Below are 21479 nucleotides of genomic sequence, written 5' to 3'. Positions count from 1 at the left end.
CATACGTTGGTCAAAAGTCACACAAAATACCATATTTTTGTAGGGATTTTTGTCAGGAATACAGTGGTGTGTTTTTAAAAGCTGTGGAATGTATGGTGTAGATGTGAGAAGCATTTGTTTGAGAGTATGTACCCTGAGAGGACACGCTCTCCCCATAGACTTCCATTGTAAGGCGAAAAGTGTCTCCCCCACTTTGACGGCTCATAAAATCCAAACCGAGCGCGTAGTATATTAACCTTGAACAACTTTTAATCAGCACAGTTGGGAGAGTAATGTGTGAAAGTTTGGAAGCCCTGGCATTTACGGTTTAGGAGGAGATAGATTTTGTTCGGGGCGCAAAATTGTCCAAAATTAGACATTCGTGTCCAAATTGTGGACATCCTGTTACAGTTAGGTCAGGGGTGTGAGTGTATGATTTATCCGTCTTGATGAGACAAGTTCAATGGTGTTTGTCCCATGTCTGTAGGACATTCCTACAGTCTGTGGCGTGGTTTTTTGTGTATGTAGGTGGCGCTATTGAGTAGAGCGCCTCTTTTTTTTTTAATTATCGAATTTTTCGCCGCACCCGATGTGCTTACCAAATTTGGTGAGTTTTCATGCATGTTTAGGGGGTCAAATTTACTTTTTAATTGGCGAGTGTGACTTCGAAACATAATAGGGTCTTCGCCAGGGACTGGCTCAGGCCCTAATTAAAGCTGCAAGCAGCGTTGTTAGGGCCTGAGCCCCTGCGCGGCCTACGGCCGCGTCCTTGACACCGGCCCGAATCCAACGGTGTAATCGGCAAATCCCTAGGCCTTGTAGTTTAGGAGATACGAGCATCAGTGCGCTGCACAGTGTGAGTGCAGAGCTGAGAGCCGGCCCTTTAAGAGCCCCTCCCTTCTCTGCTCGCTCTCTGCCATCTCTGTCAGAGCTGAGAGCAGAGCTGAGAGCAGAGCTGCCAGCTGGCCCTTTAAGAACCCCTCCCCCGCTGCACTGTCTCTGATCTGTGCTGGAGTGGAGAGAGTGGAGGATTCAGAGAAATGTAGTGTGTAAAAGGTGAATAACTCGGCATACGTTGGTCAAAAGTCACACAAAATACCATATTTTTGTAGGGATTTTTGTGAGGAATACAGTGGTGTGTTTTTAAAAGCTGTGGAATGTATGGTGTAGATGTGAGAAGCATTTGTTTGAGAGTATGTACCCTGAGAGGACACGCTCTCCCCATAGACTTCCATTGTAAGGCGAAAAGTGTCTCCCCCACTTTGACGGCTCATAAAATCCAAACCGAGCGCGTAGTATATTAACCTTGAACAACTTTTAATCAGCACAGTTGGGAGAGTAATGTGTGAAAGTTTGGAAGCCCTGGCATTTACGGTTTAGGAGGAGATAGATTTTGTTCGGGGTGCAAAATTGTCCAAAATTAGACATTCGTGTCCAAATTGTGGACATCCTGTTACAGTTAGGTCAAGGGTGTGAGTGTATGATTTATCCGTCTTGATGAGACGAGTTCAATGGTGTTGGTCCCATGTCTCTAGGACATTCCTACAGTCTGTGGCGTGGTTTTTTGTGTATGTAGGTGGCGCTATTGAGTAGAGCGCCTCTTTTTTTTTTAATTATCTAATTTTTCGCCGCACCCGATGTGCTTACCAAATTTGGTGAGTTTTCAAGCATGTTTAGGGGGTCAAATTAACTTTTGAAGTGGCGAGTGTGACTTCGAAACATAATAGGGTCTTCGCCAGGGACTGGCTCAGGCCCTAATAAGAAGAAGAAGAAAAAAACGCAGCAATTTCAGATATAATTTTTGCCACCATAGGTTTCAATGGGGGACCTCACCCCCCGTCCCCCCCCGGACCCCCCTGTGATGTTTTTAGAGGCCTGTGATGCTCCTAAGTGTGTGTTTTTACTGCTTTTAGCGCTGACTTCGTGTCTCTCTGACTTCGAAACATAATAGGGTCTTCGCCCAGAAGTACCTTCTGGCTCAGGCCCTAATTAAAGCTGCAAGCAGCGTTGTTAGGGCCTGAGCCCCCGCCTAACCGCGGCCGGATCGCCGGCCCGAATCCAACGGTGTAATCGGCAAATCCCTAGGCCTTGTAGTTTAGGAGATACGAGCCTCAGTTCGCTGCACAGTGTGACTGCAGAGCTGAGAGCCGGCCCTTTAAGAGCCCCTCCCTTCTCTGCTCGCTCTCTGCCATCTGTGTCAGAGTGGAGAGCTGAGGAGGATTTGGCAGTTTTACTGTGAAAACCAGTCATAACTCAGCATATGTTGGTCAAAAGTTTCAAGTAAAGAGATATTTTCGTAAAGTTTTTTATCAGGAATTCAATAATGTGTTTTTTGAAGGTGTGGGTGTTTTAATGTACAAGCTAAAAGTGTTTGTTTGAGAATATGTACCATGAGAGCAGAGATGCTCCCCTTTCTGTTTCCATGACAACAGATAACAAATCTCTACCATCTGTATTAGACTGAAGGGCAGAGGAGGATTCTGCCAGTTTTACTGTGAAAAACTGTCATTAACTCTCCATATGTTGGCCAATAGTAATATTTCAGGCCATCTTTTTCAGTTGTGACTCCAAGTGCTGAGCTGACAGCATTGATCCGTCTGCCTGTCATCTTCTGTCCTACCTTTGTCTAAGTTTGATGTGCTTCTCCTAGTGAAGGTGTTGAATGACATCATCAATCCCAGGGTGATGGAGAAGTGCTCCTCCATCCATGTTGGTATCAAAGTGGTGAGAGTTGAAGTTGAGGAGGTAGAAGCTCCAGTTGGACCCAAAGTGTGACTGCAGATGTGACAGCTTCATATTGACCCTTGTGTTCATCATTGTCTGTGCGACCTGTTGGCTGTCACTTTACTGTGGTTCTTCCAGTTAAGTTGCTGAATATCATCAAGCATGAATGTGGCAAAATACAGCATTGAAAACAGGACATTTGACTGTGGATTAGAAAGTTCAACATTCATTGTCCATGTACAGTTATTGTGACAATAAAAGACAGACATCAGCTGTGGTGAACATGGGAATTTATTAACTGATCAATTTGAACAAAAGGTCAATTAGAAACAGTCACTGTATGTATTACAAAGTGTAAATTATAAATCTGAAGTCAAACAAAAATGCTTTTAGAACATACAGTGAACATAATTAATGAAAGTAATTTAGAACTTAAATGAAATTTCTCCCCGTTGGGGTTCAATGAACAAACTATTTACAAGTTTAGTGAAAGAAACCCAACATTCCCACATGAGCAAGCACTTGGCGACGGTGGTGAGGAAAAACTCCCTTTTACAGGAAGAAACCTCAGGCAGAACCAGGCTCAAAGTGGGCGGCCACCTGCCTGGACCGGTTGGGGTTGAGAGGGAGAGGGAGAGAGATGGGGCTGGGGTGGAGAGGGGAGATAGACTTGGGGGTGAGGGGCGGGGGCAGTGGGAGAAGAGGAGAGAGATACAGAGAGAGAGAGAGAGACAAAGAGGGAGGGGGCTGAGAGGAGAGACAACAGGCAAAAATACATACAGAATACATTTATAAAACATTCATAAGAGACCAACAGCAATAATGTGACAGACAGTGACTCACAACAACTATAAATAACAACAACAACTATAAATAACAAACAACAACTATAAATATCAACTACAACAACGTGCTGTGACCCATGATTGTCACGCAGCACCAGTGGAACCATGATTCGTGGAGCTAAACTACCAACTCATAGTCACTACAAAACTGCAGTAAGTGCAGTGCGTGACAGTGGAATAAGTTAATAATAAATACATGAATAAATACCTTAAAAACCGTGCATGTCAAGACATGCACAGAATAAATAGCCAAAGTTAAAAAGGTTAAAAAAGTTAAAAGGTTAAAAAGGGCACAGAAAGGTGGAGTGGGACTTTCTATACTAACAAATGCCAACAGTCATGCCAGGCTTCCTATCAACAACAGGTCCGAGTCAACTTGTCCTACCAGCACACACAGAGCCAACTGAGCTGACATGAGGCTAGTATTTGACCTGGGACAGCCATGTAGCTTTGACACTCAGTCATCCTGGTGGTCAGAATCGCCCTGGAAATCCTCAAAGTCATCCAAGCTAAACAAACTGGCGAGGTCATCGAACTCCCCCTGATCATCTGAAACAGAAAACCTACACAGGATCCCTTCGTGATCGCTGAAGTAGGCTGGCCAGACTGCACATTCCACGTCGTACTGTGACGTTTTAACGTAAACGTGGTCAATTAGCGTCCCCTTTTCTGTGGTCTCTTGTGTCACGTGTTGGGTGAACCCTTTTTCTTCCATAAATTTACAAATTGATGACCCTTTCAAAATGTTCTCATTAAAGTCTCCCATGACTACAACAGTGTTACTTGTCGGAGTTAACCAGTCAAGCAACCTCCCCACATTGCCTTTGAACAGCAAATTTGGATACGCTGGTGGACGGTAAATGACGGCCAGGGAAATGCTCAATTTTTTGTGCAGGCACACCAAGCACTCCAGATTGAAATCGGGTACCTGCAGAATGTCGACGTCCGAATGGGCTAAACTATACAGGCCGACGCCACCGCGTTCTAACTGCTGGAATTTGGAGAATGTGGGGTCAGCGGCGCTGTAACACAGAGACCGAGGACGACTGTGGAAATCGTAGCCAGAAATTTGCACACAGTCCAATGAGGACTGTGCAGTGAGCCATGTTTCTGTGACAGCAATGCAGTTAAGCTGCAAATGCTGCGTGCAGGACACCAAGTCTAGCAGGTGGCGACTTAAACTTTGTACGTTCATCAAATACACCGCGAACTGTGTATTTGATGAAGGCTGCTCAATCAAAAATGGAGGCATGCTAGCTATGGCCTCCTTAATGGTGTCCTTGCAGTAAATGGCCTTTTCTTCAAAGTCCTTGATGATCAGTCCCGACAAGGCCCTAACACGACTGAGAGCTACATACGCCTGCCCAGGTGCAAATACCTTCTTTAAAGACACAACAGCCTGGTCTACAGTCAACCCCTGCACTTTGTGGACTGTACAAGCCCACGCTAGCCTGAGGGGAAACTGCACCCGCACACAACCGCGCTTCCTGGTCTTCTCCCTGTCTGGTTCAATAGCAGTAGAATGCCTGTATTCTACTGCTGCGTGTGGACGCTCTGTCCTCCTCTGTCTGCCAATGTTTTCGTCATCGAACTTGACGTAAATTCTCAGAGGAAATGTGGGGTCGGGGCCAAATTCAATGTAGGTGACAGTGCCACACGCGCCATTGACCAGACCGTCCTGGACGTCGACGTTACGACAGAGCATGACTCTGGCGTTTTTGGCCAAACACAATTTAGATTCCAAACACGTGCCCTGCCCCTTGCTAATGATTCCAGGTTCCAATTTGCCGGTTTTGCGGTTCGGCGTAAAGTCTTTAGCGTCAATTTCAACATAATCTGGGCACGTGCGGAACAACTGGTTCAAATTGAAGTCTTCCACTTGCACATTTGTGGTGAAAATATGCAAGGCCGAGCTATCTTCCCCTGTCTCTCGCGATTTCAAAATTTGGACGTCGCCGTCTAACATGGGGGTTTTCTTGGAACGCACCCGAAGCCTGTTCAACATCTCTGCAAAGGAGCTGTCCTTCTGTCTGACGACAGTAGTCAGCTCCACCACGCTAAAGTGGCACCACAGGTCCACACCAACCTGACCAGCGTACAGCGGCTTCCCTTTAACGGGAGGCAACTGGTAGAAGTCACCGACGGCTATGACGCTAACATTACCAAATGGGGAAAAGTCACCGGTCTGTTTTAACTGCCTCAACCTGCCGTGAACGTATGCCAACAGATTGTGATCAACCATGCTAATCTCATCAATGATGACAATTTGGAGGTCTCTAAATGTGGCCCTTAGAGAGTTCAGTTTGTCTTCTCCCAAGGGTGTGTAAGGCAAGCTGGAGTGTGTGCCAATACTCAGCGAGTGATGAATTGTTGCTGCATTTAAAGTGTATGCAGCTATGCCCGTGGAGGCCATTAACAGAACCGAAATGCTATCTGGTTGATGACAAAGTGTTGCCAGCAGTCTCCCGGCCTCGTACTGAATGGCCCTAATTAAGTGACTTTTCCCCGTCCCTGCACCGCCTGTCAAAAACACATGCAGAGGCTCTGGGTTCTTACCCATGGCCTTCTGCAGACACCACTGTCTAACTTTGTTGAAGACAGCCATTTGCGTCTCGTTCAGAGACCTAACTAAGGCCAAGCCGTCACTTCTGGGCAAAATGCTCCTGTTCCTCTCCAAAAACACATCTGTTTTTGGTTTGGCAGCCGCCAAATCGGGAACATTTTGTAAGGCGTCTGCCAAATGCTCATCAGCATTTTCGCCTTGCCTTTGCTCTTTCATCTCCTCTAAACACTCGAGGCGTTCCGCTTCCAGCTCAGGACAGAGCTCCCCCCAAACATCCTCATCGACCTGACCTTGCTGAGCAATCTCCTCAGCGTGATCCAACTCAGGACAATCGACCTCAAACCTGGCCCTGTTCTCATCGACGACGCTTTGAACCGACTTCATCGAACCGTCCCTGAACCTAACCTCTCCATCCTTATAGAACTGACTGAACAGATGAAAACCCTCAGGTTTCAGATCTGCGTCAATTCTGTAATGGAGATACATCTGAAGCAGACTCTGATAGTGTGCTTCCTCTTGCTTTTCTAAATCAAAGCGCATGTAGCGCACAACAGCGAACTGAGACCGCGTTCTCCTCGAGATGAAGCCAAGTCCATTCTTCAGTTGAATCATGTTCTTGGACTTTTCATTCTTGCTGAGAAGACGATACTCAGACGCAAACGTAGCCATACACATGTCCTCGAACACCTGGTCATCTGGCCTGCTCCTATACCTATCTACGATATTCGGCATCCACATATCCTCTGACCTCATGTCACCACAAGCAGCTTTCTGCCTCAACACACTGAGGGGTAAACTCATTCTAACTACATTTGCCCCCGTCGGCACAAAAACGACCTTCCTGGAACACTCCCTCAGATGCATGTTCGTTAGCCTGTACACCGACTCCTGGGCACAAACGTCCCTGTTGTGCAAATACACACTTCCTAATTTTTTCAAAGCCTCTCTAGCAGAGAGATTTGATTGTTTGGATGCTTCTTTTTGTGCGTTGGCCAATAAAAGCCCAATTTCTCTCTCGGCTTTGGTTATATACGAAATGATATAAATGATTACTGCATAGGCATCGGTGACAAAGCTAATGTCCATGTTAGCATTCCAGCACTTCAACAATTTCTTATTGTACTGGTTCACCCAGACGTCCTTTACCCCTCTTTTATAGACTACCCTAGTCTTTGTGTGCAGGCGCTTATAAGCCAGCTCAAAAATGTCCTGATTAATGCCCAGAGTCTGGAACAAGTGGTCCACGCTAGCGTAGGCCACTTCTCCTGCGTCCGCTTTTTTAACAGCCTTCTTCACGGCTTTCAAAATGGCGTGTGCCGTCTCCTTATTAATGGGATTCGTGTCTTGAAAACAATTACAGACCGGCACGCTTGTTGACTGAGGATTCTCTCTTGCCTTCGGATCACAGGTACAGGTTTTAATTTCCGTTTTACAAACAAAAGTTCGTGCCGAAACAACTTTTGGGAAATGGAAGCGACACGTTCCGTGTTTCAGACAGGATTTGGTGTGTCGCCTGGAGTGGGCTTGAACCGATGCCACGATAGCCGATAACGTGTCATCGTCAGGGTTTAAGTCGCAGGTGACATATTGGTCAATAAATGCCACCACCTCCTCATCTGTGTTCTTATCAATTTGGGGAGCCCCCTCAATCCAAAACAGACAGTGGACATGAGGGGAGCCGCGCTGCTGAAATTCTACCCTATAAAAGTAATCTGTGATTTTGCCAATCGGTTGTGAAGGAGACTTGAGAACCTCATTCAAGAAGCAATGCCACCTGTAGTCAAACATTCTCGCGGCTGTCACGGGGTTCCTCCGCAACAGCTCGCACCTGTCTGCCCACTCCAAATCCTCTACCGTCTGCGTTCTGCCCTCCTGCTTCAGGATACTGGTCAGAAGATTCTGCCAGCGCAGATCAGCAGACGAAAACGAACAGAACCACGTCGGAATCCCCAGCTGACGGACGCATGCTAACAGGTCCTTTTGAACCGACTGCCAAAAGGCAGGCGTTCCTCGAATGGGCTTCAGAAATCTGAAGCCCTCGTCGACCTGCAACATCTGCTTCAAAGTGTCCTCGTTCATCAGCATCGCTGCGCTAACCTTCTGGGACTTCTGACCTGCCCTACCCTTACGCCCTGCCACGGAAACTTTCGAGGACACTTGCTCAGTCTCAGACATGTACTGACTGAAAAAAATGTACTCAACGTTGCCGGAATAGCGGCCATCCGCATGCATAATCCGGTTGTTGAAGTACCGCGTCAATGTCAACGCTTGCGAGCGCCCGTCGTGAAATGTTTTCCTACCCAGAGGAAACAAGACGGGGAAACACTTGGCCTCGTTCGTCTGGTCAGAAAGCAGCCTAACTGGACTGTTCCCTTCCGCAGGCGCCACGTTGATGATGTCCTCGAAATACTGGTCTAATGCTTCCTGACCAATATCAACAGGCATAAGACAAGTGTCCTGAAACATGCAGTGCTGCTGTCTGTCATGCAACAGTTCATCTTGAATTATTTCTGTTGAATCATCTATCACGTCGTCTTGACCACCTGACGGAGCTGTCACCGCACCCTCTGAAACGACCTGCTTCTGCTCACAAGACTCTGCCCCATCTACGACAGCTCCGTCCTCACCGTCAGACTGAACCTCCTCAGTCTCGCCATCGTCCTGGCGACAAAAGTCATTGACCCAATCCTCATTGAAGTCAATGTTCTGGTAAAAAGGATTATTCCTTTTTAAAAAGTGCAGCGCCTGTCTTACACGAGTACTATCGACAAATTGGTACCTATAATGTCCCTTGTAGGTCAACTTGCGTTTAAGTTTGACCTGCATCATGGACCCTTCCACGCTAGTCCTAGGCAACACATTGGTTGTCTGCACGACATTAGCCGGAACGCATGTTACCGGCCCATGTACTCCGTTCTGCCCCCCTTTGGGCAATGCCAACAATTTCATGAACGGAATATGCAGCGCAATCAAGTGTTGCTCCAAGCTATTTAAGCATCCCAGTTCCGGCGGAATGGGATCCGGTGTTAGGTTATTGACCCAACACTCAGCTGGAATCTGCCCCTTTGAAATCTTACTGTGACACGTATGGCAGATCCAAAGTTCCCCTCTACAAGCTGCCAACCCACAAGGCACAACACAATCACTACCACACCTGTGCAAATACGTGTCACTAATGCATCGGTTAGCAACCGCAACTCTAGCAGAATTTCCAGCGTACATTTCGTAACTACAACCCAGCACCTGAGTTCTGAACAGCAACCGATGACACACACAACAGATGAACTCAGGGCCGTCTCTAATCTTTTCTAAGAATTGTTCCATGACAAAGTCGAAGTCTTGACACTTTTCAGCTTTGCTTTTCCTACTTAATTGAACGGTCCCAATAGCTTTCTGCCTAAATTCAGAACTTTCCCGATACTTTCTTGTTACAGCTTTGTGACTTGTGGCTATAATGTTTTTTCTATGTGTGATATTGTGTCTATATTTTGACACACTTTTTGATTTAACACTGTGTCTGTGTCGCATATCTAGTCTATATTTCAGCATACTTTTAGCTTTACTCATTTCTTTAACTTTTTGTCTATGCTGGGGGTTTTGCTGGTATTGCGTTAAACTTCTTGCTTTACTCTTTGACTTTACATTCTGCTGATGTTCCAATTGTGTGTGATATTTAATGTGACTAAATAATTTTTTCTTTTGTCTATAGGTAGCATTTTCAGAATATGTTTGTCTGTGCTTCAAGATATTTTGCTTCCTGATCAACATATTCAATTTTTCATGTATAGTTTTCTTTTGTGTCAAATATTTTGATCTGCGAGAGGTAAGATTAACTTGTAACTGACTATCATCTTTCACAACCTTATCAGTGTCAAGACCTTTGTCAGAAACCACAAATGGAAAGTTGAATTCTACAGATTCTATGTCAACATCGTGCATTGTAGTCCTCAAGGTGTAAGGTGGCATGTCCACAACTTTACAATAAGCATAACACGTCTGTTGTCCTGGCTTAGACACACAGACCACATTCTCAAAATGCCTGTCCAGGATGTTCTCCACATAAACGCATTGTTGGGAGAAATGGTCACCAGCACTGTTATACCTAATCCAACGTCCATCCACAAACGTACAAACACTAACTCCCAATAAATCTGCTGTTACCTGTATTTCCACCTCTGTGGCCCAAGTATTAACATATTTCATCCTGGACTGCTGGAGGTACTGTGACACAGACGAATACTGTCTTCTCAAAAGAGGGACATATTTCTGAGCATTTCTCTCCAGCTCTTTACAAACAGCAGATCTAATCTTGCGATGGTGCTTCTGACAGCCACTCACTGCCTGAGAGATGGCCCTGAAGAAGCAGTTCCCATCAGCAACGATCCTCTCATTCTTACATGGAGGACCAATCAATCCAACTTCTGTGGAGAGTGGAGGATTGAACTTGTCAAAGTCAATGTTTAACTTTTGACACAAAACCTGACAGTTATGCACACCGAGAGGACAAAACAGCAGCGCGTCAGTTGTGACAGCGCTAATAATTTGCACATCTGATTGAAGTGTACAGTCTTGAAGCGTCTTCAATTTCTTTGACATGGAAGTGTCAGGAGAAATTTTGCGCTTTGTGCCGTGAATACCGTGTGGTCCTTCCTTAAACACAGTGCTGACATTACAAGATGAAGTGTGCTCAGCAATGTTAGACATAGCCAGACGTGTAGGTACATTAACAACACCGTCAGATATGTGTGAGTCATCATGTACTTTTTTCTCAAACGTAGACTGTCTTGCTTGACTGGTGTCAACCATACAGCTCTGTCCAGATGGAACTGGATTTACATCCGAACACACAACAACACCACAGAGTTCAAAAAGTTTCTGGTTTGCACTGAGACTCTCAGCCAAACAGCAGATGTAGTGAACAAGGTCATCAAGACCTGCAAAATGCAGAACCACACTTGTACCACGGCAATGTGACAAGCCACTATAATTACGTGAGTGACTGTCAACCACAGCAAACTGTCCATCCTGATGGATGATGGAAGTGGTGTTGCCACACAGTGTCATAAGACATGTGCTGTACTGACTGAAGATCCTGGCCAGTCCATCACGCAGACTGGTAAAGACACCAAAGTCAACCAGCGCCCCTTCAGTGACACCTACTTCACCTAAGAGCACATCCCCAAAATGGAAGCTGCATATCTGTCCATCAACTTCCAAGTGCTGTGGCAGATCAGGAACAGATAGCAGATTGGAGGGATGTGTAAAGGATCCACTGTCACGCAAGAAAGTATATAACTCGTCACCTTCAAACAAGATACGATCCAGATCACACCGAAGCCAGGAGAACACACTGCTAAGTGTGTGTTTGGCAATGCTGACCAAAGCAATAGCCATACACTGCAGTCCTCCATACTTAAACTGCTCATGTCCCTGGTGAAATGAGCCCTTCAAAACTTTAAGTAGCCTAATGCCTCGACTATTTGGAGCTACCAGTGCCACATCATCGCTGTTGGAATCTGTATTAGCCGCTTTAACATCATGCAAAAGAATAAAGTCAGACTTAGCTTTGGCTGGTGTGTGCGTGGTCTGCAGTCGTTCCTGGACAGTAGATTCCGTCAGCAAGGCAGGGCAAGCTGCGGCAATCTCCCTCCTCGGACCCTCTGGCACCACGGCAGCAGTCAGTGGCACCGCAGACTCCTCCACGCATGCCTTGGCTGCCGCCTCCACCTGATAGAAGATGAGAAGAGAATGTAAAATGTAAATGAAGTAGGAGAGGAAATGTTGTTGGTTTGAATGAGCCACAAGAAGTAAACTGTATGTAATTAAAGCAAGGCCAACCTGCTGCGCTGCTGGACGGGGCTTGGAGGCGGACGCGTTCAGATGGGCAGGTGGTGTTGCCAGCACCTAAATAAAGAAAAGGAGAGTAAGTACAAAATAAGTGGATGTATATGTTAAAAGTCAAAATGCAGGTTTAAGTTGTGTTGCAGTTATTGGAAGAAAAGATCCAAATACCAACCTGTCGCTTTCCTCCTTTGTTCTTTGAGGCAACACGATGGCGCTGGCGCTTCCCGTGCCCAGGGGAAGGCTGAAGGAAGAAGAGATTGTTTTTTTTTTATTAGAACATCTGATATGCATGTAGGCTTTAAACAGTAGATGTAATGAGTGGTATAGTTACCTGGCCAGCTGGTGGAGCAGCAGTGCAGCCAGAGCCAGAAGAAGGTGAAACCTTCTCCATGGCATCCAGCATGTCACTGCTGAACCACACTGGGTTGGACGGGATGGGAGACTGTCGGGCCGGAGGTGTACCAGTCTTTCAAACAGAAAGCAAAGAGGGGAAGGAGGACATATATTAGATGTTGATCATGACCAAAAGCTTTAAGAAATGTGCATTTGGATAACGTAGTTGTGAAATACATTACCGCGCATGCCCGTCCAACGAGGGTCCACTCCCGGGGGTCACGACGACGAGGCACAGGAACGTGTCCCGTCACGATCACCCTGGGAGACACCCTGACACGTGGCGATGTGCGGGGTGACACGGTGGGCTGTGGTGGAGGGGGGGCGAGCTGACGGACCGCGGCGTTCCACAGCAGGTCCACCACAACCGGCATGCCATCGGAGTCGCTGAGATGCACCTGAAAGACAGGAAAACAAAGCAGACTTTAATGGGGGTCACGTGGCATGGGAGAAGAGGGCAGTTAAAGAATGACACATATGTAAGTGATGACATTATGCTGTACTTACACCGTCGTGGCACCACAGCTCCAACCGATGGACTGGGAGGTGCTCCGCCATAGACACGTATGGGATACCTGAGAGATGTGGAAAGCAGAAATACCTATTATAATGGTGTTCTGTACATTAAATAGAAGTATGCAATTGATTGGACAAGGAGATGTGTAAAAGTTTAACATACCCATGCGCGCTGTGACACGGCGGTATTCCTGACGTAGCAGGTCCTGCAAGGCCGGATCGATGGTTAAGCGTGGAGGGAAATCCATCACTAACACCTTGAAGGGCGAAATGAAACAAATGTGATGTATGACTGTAAATAATGACACAAGTAACAAGTGTGACTGTGCAGGAGGGAAGACATAATAGTAACAGTATATGAAAAACAGAAGCTCACCGCCGGCCAGAGGCTGCTGACTGTGGTCAGGAGAGCACAGAAGTCCAACGCCGCCTCACCAACAGTCCTGCTGGCTGTGAGGTTGTTGCTGGGGGCCCCCACGCACACCAAGTCCGGGGTCCAGGGGAGGGCGGCATGCATGACCTCGGTCCTGAGGTCAGAGGCGGCTCCACCTGGAACGGATAAGAAGCCAAAAGTGAGAGAACCCTGCGGCATACTTACGAACCCGTCGACGATGGCACGCAGGTGGGAGTCTCCGAGGACGAACACCATCTGTCACAGAAGCACATGTTTAGAAGAGTCACCAAATGAGTGTGTGTAAATGTATGCAACGATATCAAGCGAGAGAGAGTATCACCTTCTGGCCGGGAGACTGTGCAGGAGTGACCAACTTCACGGAGTGGTTGGTGTAGAGTGAAGATGGCCATCTCCGCACGCGATGGCGGCGTCCGGTACCGCGCCCTGTTAGGATGGAGACGTAAAAGAATGTGAGGCCATGGTTGGATTTTTTTTTTGTGGCAAGTGTTTAAGTGGAAGGAGCAAGGTATTACAATAAGAGTTAATACATACGAGCAACAAACTCGGGGACAGGTGGCCCAGGGGTCCAAGGCTCCCGCTGCGCCATCCTCCGCTTGGCCGCCTGGGCAAGCCGGTGGGACTTGGAACGGGGCATCTACAAAAGACAAATTTTGAAATTAAGCGTTCACAGACAAAGCGTACGAGTATAGAATTGTAGTTGTACTCACAAAAGGGACGGCGGTGATCGTCAGAAGTGGGTGAATCAAAAAAGTGCAACTTACCTTGGTTGTAGGAGATGAGCAATCAGTAAATGTAGAGTGAGTGTGTGTGTGAACAAATGCAAAAGTGGTTAATTAGACAAAATATAAGTGTTATACTAAATTAAGTAAGTATGTGTATGTGTGTATTTTTCAAAGTAGAGATTTCCTGAAGAACAGTTGTAGATGTAGTAGCACAAAGCAGCAGAGCAGCAAGGGACAAGTCAAGATCTGTAAAGTAAACATGAGGGCGTTTTTACAATATAATAGCACCGATGCAATAGATAATATTATGACATATACTATTAGGTATTAAAAGTAGAAATAAGATGTAGATATACAAAAGATGTGCAATATAAACATGTATGCACATATACATGTAGACACACATGCAATCTTACACATATGTATTAACTCAGAAAAAAATGCACAAAACCATATAGATGTACATAGATTATATGAAATGGCCGACGACGAGGTTGCGGCACAGTCCCGGTGGTGCGAAATGGCCGAGGACGAGCTAGCGGCCCAGTTGTGGTGGTGCGAAATGGCCGACGACGAGTTAGCGGCCAGGTTGCGGTGCTGCGAAATGGCCGACGACAAGCTAGCGGCCGAGTCGCGGTGGTGTGAAATGGCCGACGACGAGCTAGCGGCCCAGTTGCGGTGGTGCGAAATGGCCGACGACGAGCTAGCGGCCCAGTTGCGGTGGTGTGAAATGGCCGACGACGAGCTAGCGGCCGAGTGGCGGTGGTGTGAAATGGCCGACGACGAGCTAGCGGCCCAGTTGCGGTGGTGCGAAATGGCCGACGACGAGCTAGCGGCCCAGTTGCGGTGGTGTGAAATGGCCGACGACGAGCTAGCGGCCCAGTGGCGGTGGTGTGAAATGGCTGACGACAAGCTAGCGGCACTTGTCGTATGAAGCGGGCGGAGTGCGGAGGTTAGGGTTGTAAGTGCACAATAACATTACTACATACACGGAGCACATGTAAGTAGGGGAAATACATATTAATGAACCAAATGAAAAGACTGAATTAAGGGCAGCATGGCTGAAGCTAATAATAAATCATGCAAATCAGGAGAAAGCACTTACCTCCAGTCACGAGAGCAAGAGGAAATGGCGACCGCAGCCTTAAGCTTTTATGAGCTTGTATGAGGAGACGTCACAGAGTGCATTGAAGCACAGCAACTGATTGGCAGAGAGGTGGCATGATGACACGTCATGAAGTGCATTGCAGCACAGCAACTGATTGGCAGAGAGCTGTCAGATCTGACCATTGAGGAGAGAGCTGAGACTTCACAGAGCCTTGTTGCTAGGGTTTGAGAGCCCCTCCCTTCTCTGCTCTCTCTCTGCCGTCTGTGTGAGAGTGGAGAGCAGAGCAGGATTGAGCCAGTTTTACTGTGAAAAACAGTCACAACTCACCATATGTTGGTCAAAAGTGGAATGTAGTGGAATATTTTCGTAGAGTTTTTTGTCAGGAATTCAATGGTGTGGTTAACGAAGGATGTGGGGGTTGTATTTTAGATGTTGTAATTTTTTTTGGAGAGTATGTGCTGTGAGGGAAGACATGCTCTGCTTTCGGTTTCCATGACAACTGACGCCAAATGTCTACCGTGTGTCAGTGTGGATAGCAGAGCAGGATTTGGACGTTTGTAGTGTGTGAAAAGCAACTAACTCTGCATATATTGCTTAAAAGTCCAATGTAATACCATACTTAGATGGATGTGTTTCTGAAGAAGCGTGATGTGTATTTGTGAGTTGTGATGTTTGTGTTTGAGAGCATGTAGTTTATGAGGACATAGGTTCTCCCGATCCTATCACAGGTGACAGCTGTCACTGTTGCTGCACCTCCCCCACTGCTGTCTGATATCTGTGTGAGAGTGGAGAGGTGCAGAGTGGAGGTTTGCATGACAGCTGTAAAGAAATCTGTGTCATTTGTGTCAGAGTGGAGAGCAGAGGAGGATGTTGCCCGTTTTACTGTGAAAAACAGTCACAACTCACCATATGTTGGTCAAAAGTGGAATGTAAGACCATATTTCCGTAAAGTTATTTGTCAGAAATTAAATGGTGTGCTTAATAAAGGTGTGGGGGTTGTATTGTAGATGTTGTAAGCGTATTTTTGAGAGTATGTACAATGGGGTAAGATATGCTCCCCCCTTTCCATGACAACTGCCAACAAATGTCTGCCATGTGTTTTAGTGTGGAGAGCAGAGCAGAAGTTAGAAAATTTTAGTGTGTGAAAAGGAATTAACTCTCCATATGTTTCTTAAAAGTGCAATTTAATAACATGCTTAGATGGATGTGACGAAGCAGTGTGATGTGTATTTGTGAGTTGTGAACTTTGTGTTTGAGAGCATTTTATGGTTTTATGAAAAGGTAGACTCTCTGTGTTCTGTCAGAGTTGACAGCTGTCGCTGTAGCTGCACCTTCACAACTGCTCTCTGCCATCTGTGTCAGAGTGGAGAGCAGAGGAGGATTTGGCAGTTTAACTGTGAAAATCAGTCATAACTCAGCATATGTTGGTCAAAAGTGTAATGTAAAGACATCAGTGCGTAGAGTTTTTTCTCAGGAATTCAATGGTGTGTTTTCTGAAGGTGTGAGTGTTTTAGTTTAGAGGCTACAAGTGTTTGTTTGAGAGTATGTACATGAGGGTAGAGAAGCTCCAATTGTGGTTTCCATGACTACAGTAAACAAATCTCTGCCATCTGTGCCAGAGTGGAGAGCAGCTGAAAAGTGTACATTTTTAGTGTGTGAAAAGCAAATAACTCTGCATTTGTTGCTTGGAAGTGGAATATAATACCATATTTTTGTAGAGATTTTTCTGAGAAATCGACTGGTGTGTTTTGTGAAGCTGTGAGAGTTTTAGTTTAGACGTGAGAAGCATTTGTTTGAGAGTATGTACCATGAGAGGACACGGCCTTCCCATTTCCTTCCATTGTAACGTAAAAAATGTCTCCCCGACTTTGACGGCTTATAAAATCCAAACCGAACGCGTAGTATATTAGCCTTTAAAGATTTTTGAAGAGCACAGTTGGGAGAGTAGTGTGTGAAAGTCTGGAAGCGATGCCATTTACGGTTTAGGAGGAGATAGATTTTGTTCGGGGAGTAGAAAAAGTCCTCATTTTGACAGTTTTGTCCAATTTGTGGACATTGTGTTGTAGATAGGTGAGAGGTGAGAGTGTATGAATTTTTCGTGTTGATGAGACGAGTCCAACGGTGTTGGTCCCGTGTGTGTGGGACATTCGTGCAAGCAGTTATAGTGGTCCAATTTTTGGGAATTGGTTTTTTTGCTCCCTAGGTGGCGCTATCAAGTTTTTGCGAAATTTTTTTTTTAAATATCGAATTTTTCGCCGGACCCGACATGCGTGCCAAATTTCAGCGAATTTCATGCATGTTCAGGGGGTCAAATTAAGCGTCAAAGTGGCGGGAGAAGAAAGAAAGAATTAAAGCTGCAAGCAGCGTTGTTAGGGCCTGAGCCCCCGCCTAACCGCGGCCGGATCGCCGGTCCGAATCCAACGGTGTAATCGGCAAATCCCTAGGCCTTGTAGTTTAGGAGATACGAGCCTCAGTTCGCTGCACAGTGCGACTGCAGAGCTGAGAGCCGGCCATTTTAGAGCCCCTCCCTTCTCTGCTCGCTCTCTGCCATCTGTGTCAGAGTGGAGAGCAGAGGAGGATTTGGCAGTTTAACTGTGAAACACAGTCATAACTCAGCATATGTTGGTCAAAAGTTGAATGTAAAGACATCAGTGCGTAGAGTTTTTTCTCAGGAATTCAATGGTGTGCTTTTTGAAGGTGTGAGTGTTTTAGTTTAGAAGATACAAGTGTTTGTTTGAGAGTATGTACATGAGGGCAGAGAAGCTCCAATTGTGGTTTCCATGACTACAGTAAACAAATCTCTGCCATCTGTGCAGGAGTGGAGAGCAGCTGAAAAGTGTACATTTTTAGTGTGTGAAAAGCAAATAACTCCGCATTTGTTGCTTGGAAGTGGAATATAATACCATATTTTTGTAGAGATTTTTCTGAGGAATCCAGTGGTGTGTTTTGTGAAGCTGTGAGAGTTTTAGTTTAGACGTGAGAAGCATTTGTTCGAGAGTTTGTACCATGAGAAGACACGGCCACCCCATTGACTTCCATTGTAAGTGTGAAAGGTGTCTCCCCCACTTTGACGGCTTATAAAATCCAAACCGAACGCGTAGTATATTAGCCTTTAAAGATTTTTGAAGAGCACAGTTGGGAGAGAAATGTGTGAAAGTTTGGAAGCGATGCCATTTACGGTTTAGGAGGAGATAGATTTTGTTCGGGGAGTAAAAAATTCCTTTTTTTGACAGTTTTGTCCAATTTGTGGACATTGTGTTGTAGATAGGTGAGAGGTCAGAGTGTATGAATTTTTCGTCTTAATGAGACGATTCCAACGGTGTTGGTCCCATGTCTGTGGGACATTCGTGGAAGCAGTTATAGCGCTCCCAATTTTTTTTTAGTTTTTTTGCTCCCTAGGTGGCGCTATTGAGTTTTGGTGAAATTTTTTTTTAAAATATAAAATTTTTTGCCAGACCGGACGTGCGTGCCAAAATTCAGCGAATTTCATGCATGTTCAGTGGGTGTAATTAAGGGTTTTTTTGGCGGCGGAACCGGAAAGAATAATAATTAAAGCTGCAAGCAGCGTTGTTAGGGCCTGAGCCCCCGCGCGGCCTACGGCCGCGTCCTTGACACCGGCCCCAATCCAACGGTGTAATCGGCAAATCCCTAGGCCTTGTAGTTTAGGAGATACGAGCCTCAGTGCGCTGCACAGTGTGAGTGCAGAGCTGAGAGCCGGCCCTTTAAGAGCCCCTCCCTTCTCTGCTCGCTCTCTGCCATCTGTGTCAGAGTGGAGAGCAGAGGAGGATTTGGCAGTTTTACTGTGAAACACAGTCATAACTCTGCATATGTTGGTCAAAAGTGTAATGTAAAGACATCAGTTCGTAGAGTTTTTTCTCAGGAATTCAATGGTGTGTTTCCTGAAGGTGTGAGTGTTTTAGTTTAGAAGCTAAAAGTGTTTGTTTGAGAGTATGTACATGAGGGCAGAGAAGCGCCAATTGTGGTTTCCATGACTACAGTAAACAAATCTCTGCCATCTGTGTCAGAGCTGAGAGCAGAGCTGAGAGCAGAGCTGCCAGCTGGCCCTTTAAGAACCCCTCCCCCGCTGCACTTTCTTTGATCTGTGCTAGAGTGGAGAGAGTGGAGGATTAAGAGAAATGTAGTGTGTAAAAGCTGAATAACTCGGCCTTCGTTGGTGGAAAGTAACACAAAATACCATATTTTTGTAGGGATTTTTGTCAGGAATACAGTGATATGTTTTTAAAAGCTGTGCGATGTATGGTATAGACGTGAGAAGCATTTGTTCGAGAGTATGTACCATGAGAGGACACGGCCTCCCCATTGACTTCCATTGTAAGCGTGAAACGTGTCTCCCCCACTTTGAGGGCTTATAAAATCCAAACCGAGCGCGTAGTATATTAGCCTTTAAAGATTTTTGAAGAGCACAGTTGGGAGAGTAATGTGTGAAAGTTTGGAAGCCCTGGCATTTACGGTTTAGGAGGAGATAGATTTTGTTCGGGGAGTAAAAAAAGTCCTGATTTTGACAGTTTTGTCCAATTTGTGGACATTCTGTTGGAGATAGGTGAGGGGTCAGAGTGTAAGAATTGTTCGTCTTGATGAGACGAGTCCAACGGTGTTGGTCCCATGTCTGTGGGAGTTTTGTGTGAGGAGTTATAGCGCGCGAAATTTAAAAAAATTATCTTTTTTTTGTGTGGCTCCCTAGGTGGCGCTATAGACTTTTGTGGCGTTTTTGTTTTTGATTAGTGAATGTTGAGACATACCGAACGATTGTGCCGAAATTCAGCGAATTTCATGCATGTTCAGGGGGTCAAATTAGATTATGCGCGTTATGCGCATTATGCGCATTATGCGCATATAGCGCGCACTCATTGAGAGCAAGAACAGTATAATACCAGGTTTTGAATGGGTGTGTATGTGAAAACTGGCTCCGGACCGTCTGGCCCAGTTGCCTCATGGGTGTTGGGGGGGCCTGGGACACTGTTTAGTGTGTGTTTTTAGTGTTTTTAGTGCTGCTAATGTGTTGCTCTGCCGAGCAAACATAATAGGGTCTTCGCCAGAAGTACCTTCTGGCTCAGGCCCTAATTAAAGCTGCAAGCAGCGTTGTTAGGGCCTGAGCCCCCGCCTAACCGCGGCCGGATCGCCGGCCCGAATCCAACGGTGTAATCGGCAAATCCCTAGGCCTTGTAGTTTAGGAGATACGAGCCTCAGTTCGCTGCACAGTGTGAGTGCAGAGCTTAGAGCCGGCCCTTTAAGAGCCCCTCCCTTCTCTGCTCGCTCTCTGCCATCTGTGTCAGAGCTGAGAGCAGAGGAGGATTTGGCAGTTTTACTGACAAACACAGTCATAACTCAGCATATGTGGGTCAAAAGTTGAATGTAAAGACATCAGTGCGTAGAGTTTTTTCTCAGGAATTCAATGGTGTGCTTTTTGAAGGTGTGAGTGTTTTAGTTTAGAAGATACAAATGTTTGTTTGAGAGTATGTACATGAGGGCAGAGAAGGTGCAATTGTGGTTTCCATGACTACAGTAAACAAATCTCTGCCATCTGTGCTAGAGTGGAGAGCAGCTGAAAAATCCACATTTTCAGTGTGTGAAAGTCAAATAACTCTGCATATGTTGCTTCAAAGTGCAATGTAACCCCATATTTTTTAGGGATTTTTCTGAGGAATCCAGTGGTGTGTTTTGTGAAACTGTGAGAGTTTCAGTGTAGACGTGAGAAGCATTTGTTTGAGTGTATGTACCATGAGAGGACACAGCCTCCCCATTGACTTCCATTGTAACGTAAAACGTGTCTCCCCGACTTTGACGGCTTATAAAATCGGAACCGAGCGCGTAGTATATTAGCCTTTAAAGATTTTTGAAGAGCACAGTTGGGAGAGTAATGTGTGAAAGTTTGGAAGCGATGCCATTTACGGTTTAGGAGGAGATAGATTTTGTTCGGGGAGGAGCAAAAGTCCTCATTTTGACAGTTTTGTCCAATTTGTGGACATTGTGTTGTAGATAGGTGAGAGGTCAGAGCGTATGAATTTTTCGTCTTGATGAGACGAGTGCAACGGTGTTGGTCCCATGTCTGTGGGACATTCGTGCAAGCAGTTATAGCGCTCCAAATTTTTTGCGAGTTTTTTGGCTCCCTAGGTGGCGCTATTGAGTTTTTGCGAATTTTTTTTTTTAAATATAAAATTTTTCGCCAGACCGGACGAGTGTGCAAAATTTCAGCGAATTTCATATATGTTCAGGGGTTCAAATAAAGGATTTACTTGGCGTGAAAGAAAGAAAGAATAATAGTGAAAATTAAAGCTGCAAGCAGCGTTGTTAGGGCCTGAGCCCCCGCCTAACCGCGGCCGGATCGCCGGCCCCAATCCAACGGTGTAAT

General features: G+C 45.9%; 1 protein-coding gene across 1 annotated transcript; it reads right to left on the bottom strand.

The window, feature by feature from the left end:
• Nucleotides 1–3370: 3370 nt before the first annotated feature.
• On the bottom strand, nucleotides 3371–15247 carry LOC147267387 (uncharacterized). Its single transcript, XM_086198238.1, has 11 exons — nucleotides 15107–15247; nucleotides 13811–14247; nucleotides 13599–13702; nucleotides 13241–13513; nucleotides 13028–13121; nucleotides 12856–12923; nucleotides 12531–12746; nucleotides 12287–12421; nucleotides 12128–12196; nucleotides 11950–12015; nucleotides 3371–11838 (listed from the first exon to the last, which is right to left on the bottom strand). The coding sequence occupies exons 2-11, from the start codon at nucleotides 13911–13913 to the stop codon at nucleotides 4006–4008; spliced, it is 8961 nt and encodes a 2986-aa protein (XP_086054364.1). The 5' UTR covers nucleotides 13914–14247; nucleotides 15107–15247; the 3' UTR covers nucleotides 3371–4005.
• Nucleotides 15248–21479: the final 6232 nt, after the last annotated feature.

Source organism: Aulostomus chinensis, chromosome 3, assembly GCF_037954235.1.
Source record: "Aulostomus chinensis isolate RoL2024-O1b breed Wild chromosome 3, RoL_Achi_v1.0, whole genome shotgun sequence".
NCBI lineage: Eukaryota > Metazoa > Chordata > Actinopteri > Syngnathiformes > Aulostomidae > Aulostomus > Aulostomus chinensis.
The sequence above is the reverse complement of the archived record's forward strand: the minus strand, read 5'-3'. Positions and strand labels throughout refer to the sequence as shown.

What these genes read in the sequence shown, in the direction of transcription:
- LOC147267387 (XM_086198238.1), bottom strand. Translation starts at nt 13,913, where the DNA reads ATGCCCCGTTCCAAGTCCCACCGGCTTGCCCAGGCGGCCAAGCGGAGG. An exon ending in CCGTGTCACAGCGCGCATGG is followed by an intron (nt 12,924 to 13,027) that starts GTATGTTAAACT and finishes CACATCTCTCAG; the next exon opens with GTATCCCATACGTGTCTATG. An exon ending in CCCGTCCAGCAGCGCAGCAG is followed by an intron (nt 11,839 to 11,949) that starts GTTGGCCTTGCT and finishes ATCTTCTATCAG; the next exon opens with GTGGAGGCGGCAGCCAAGGC.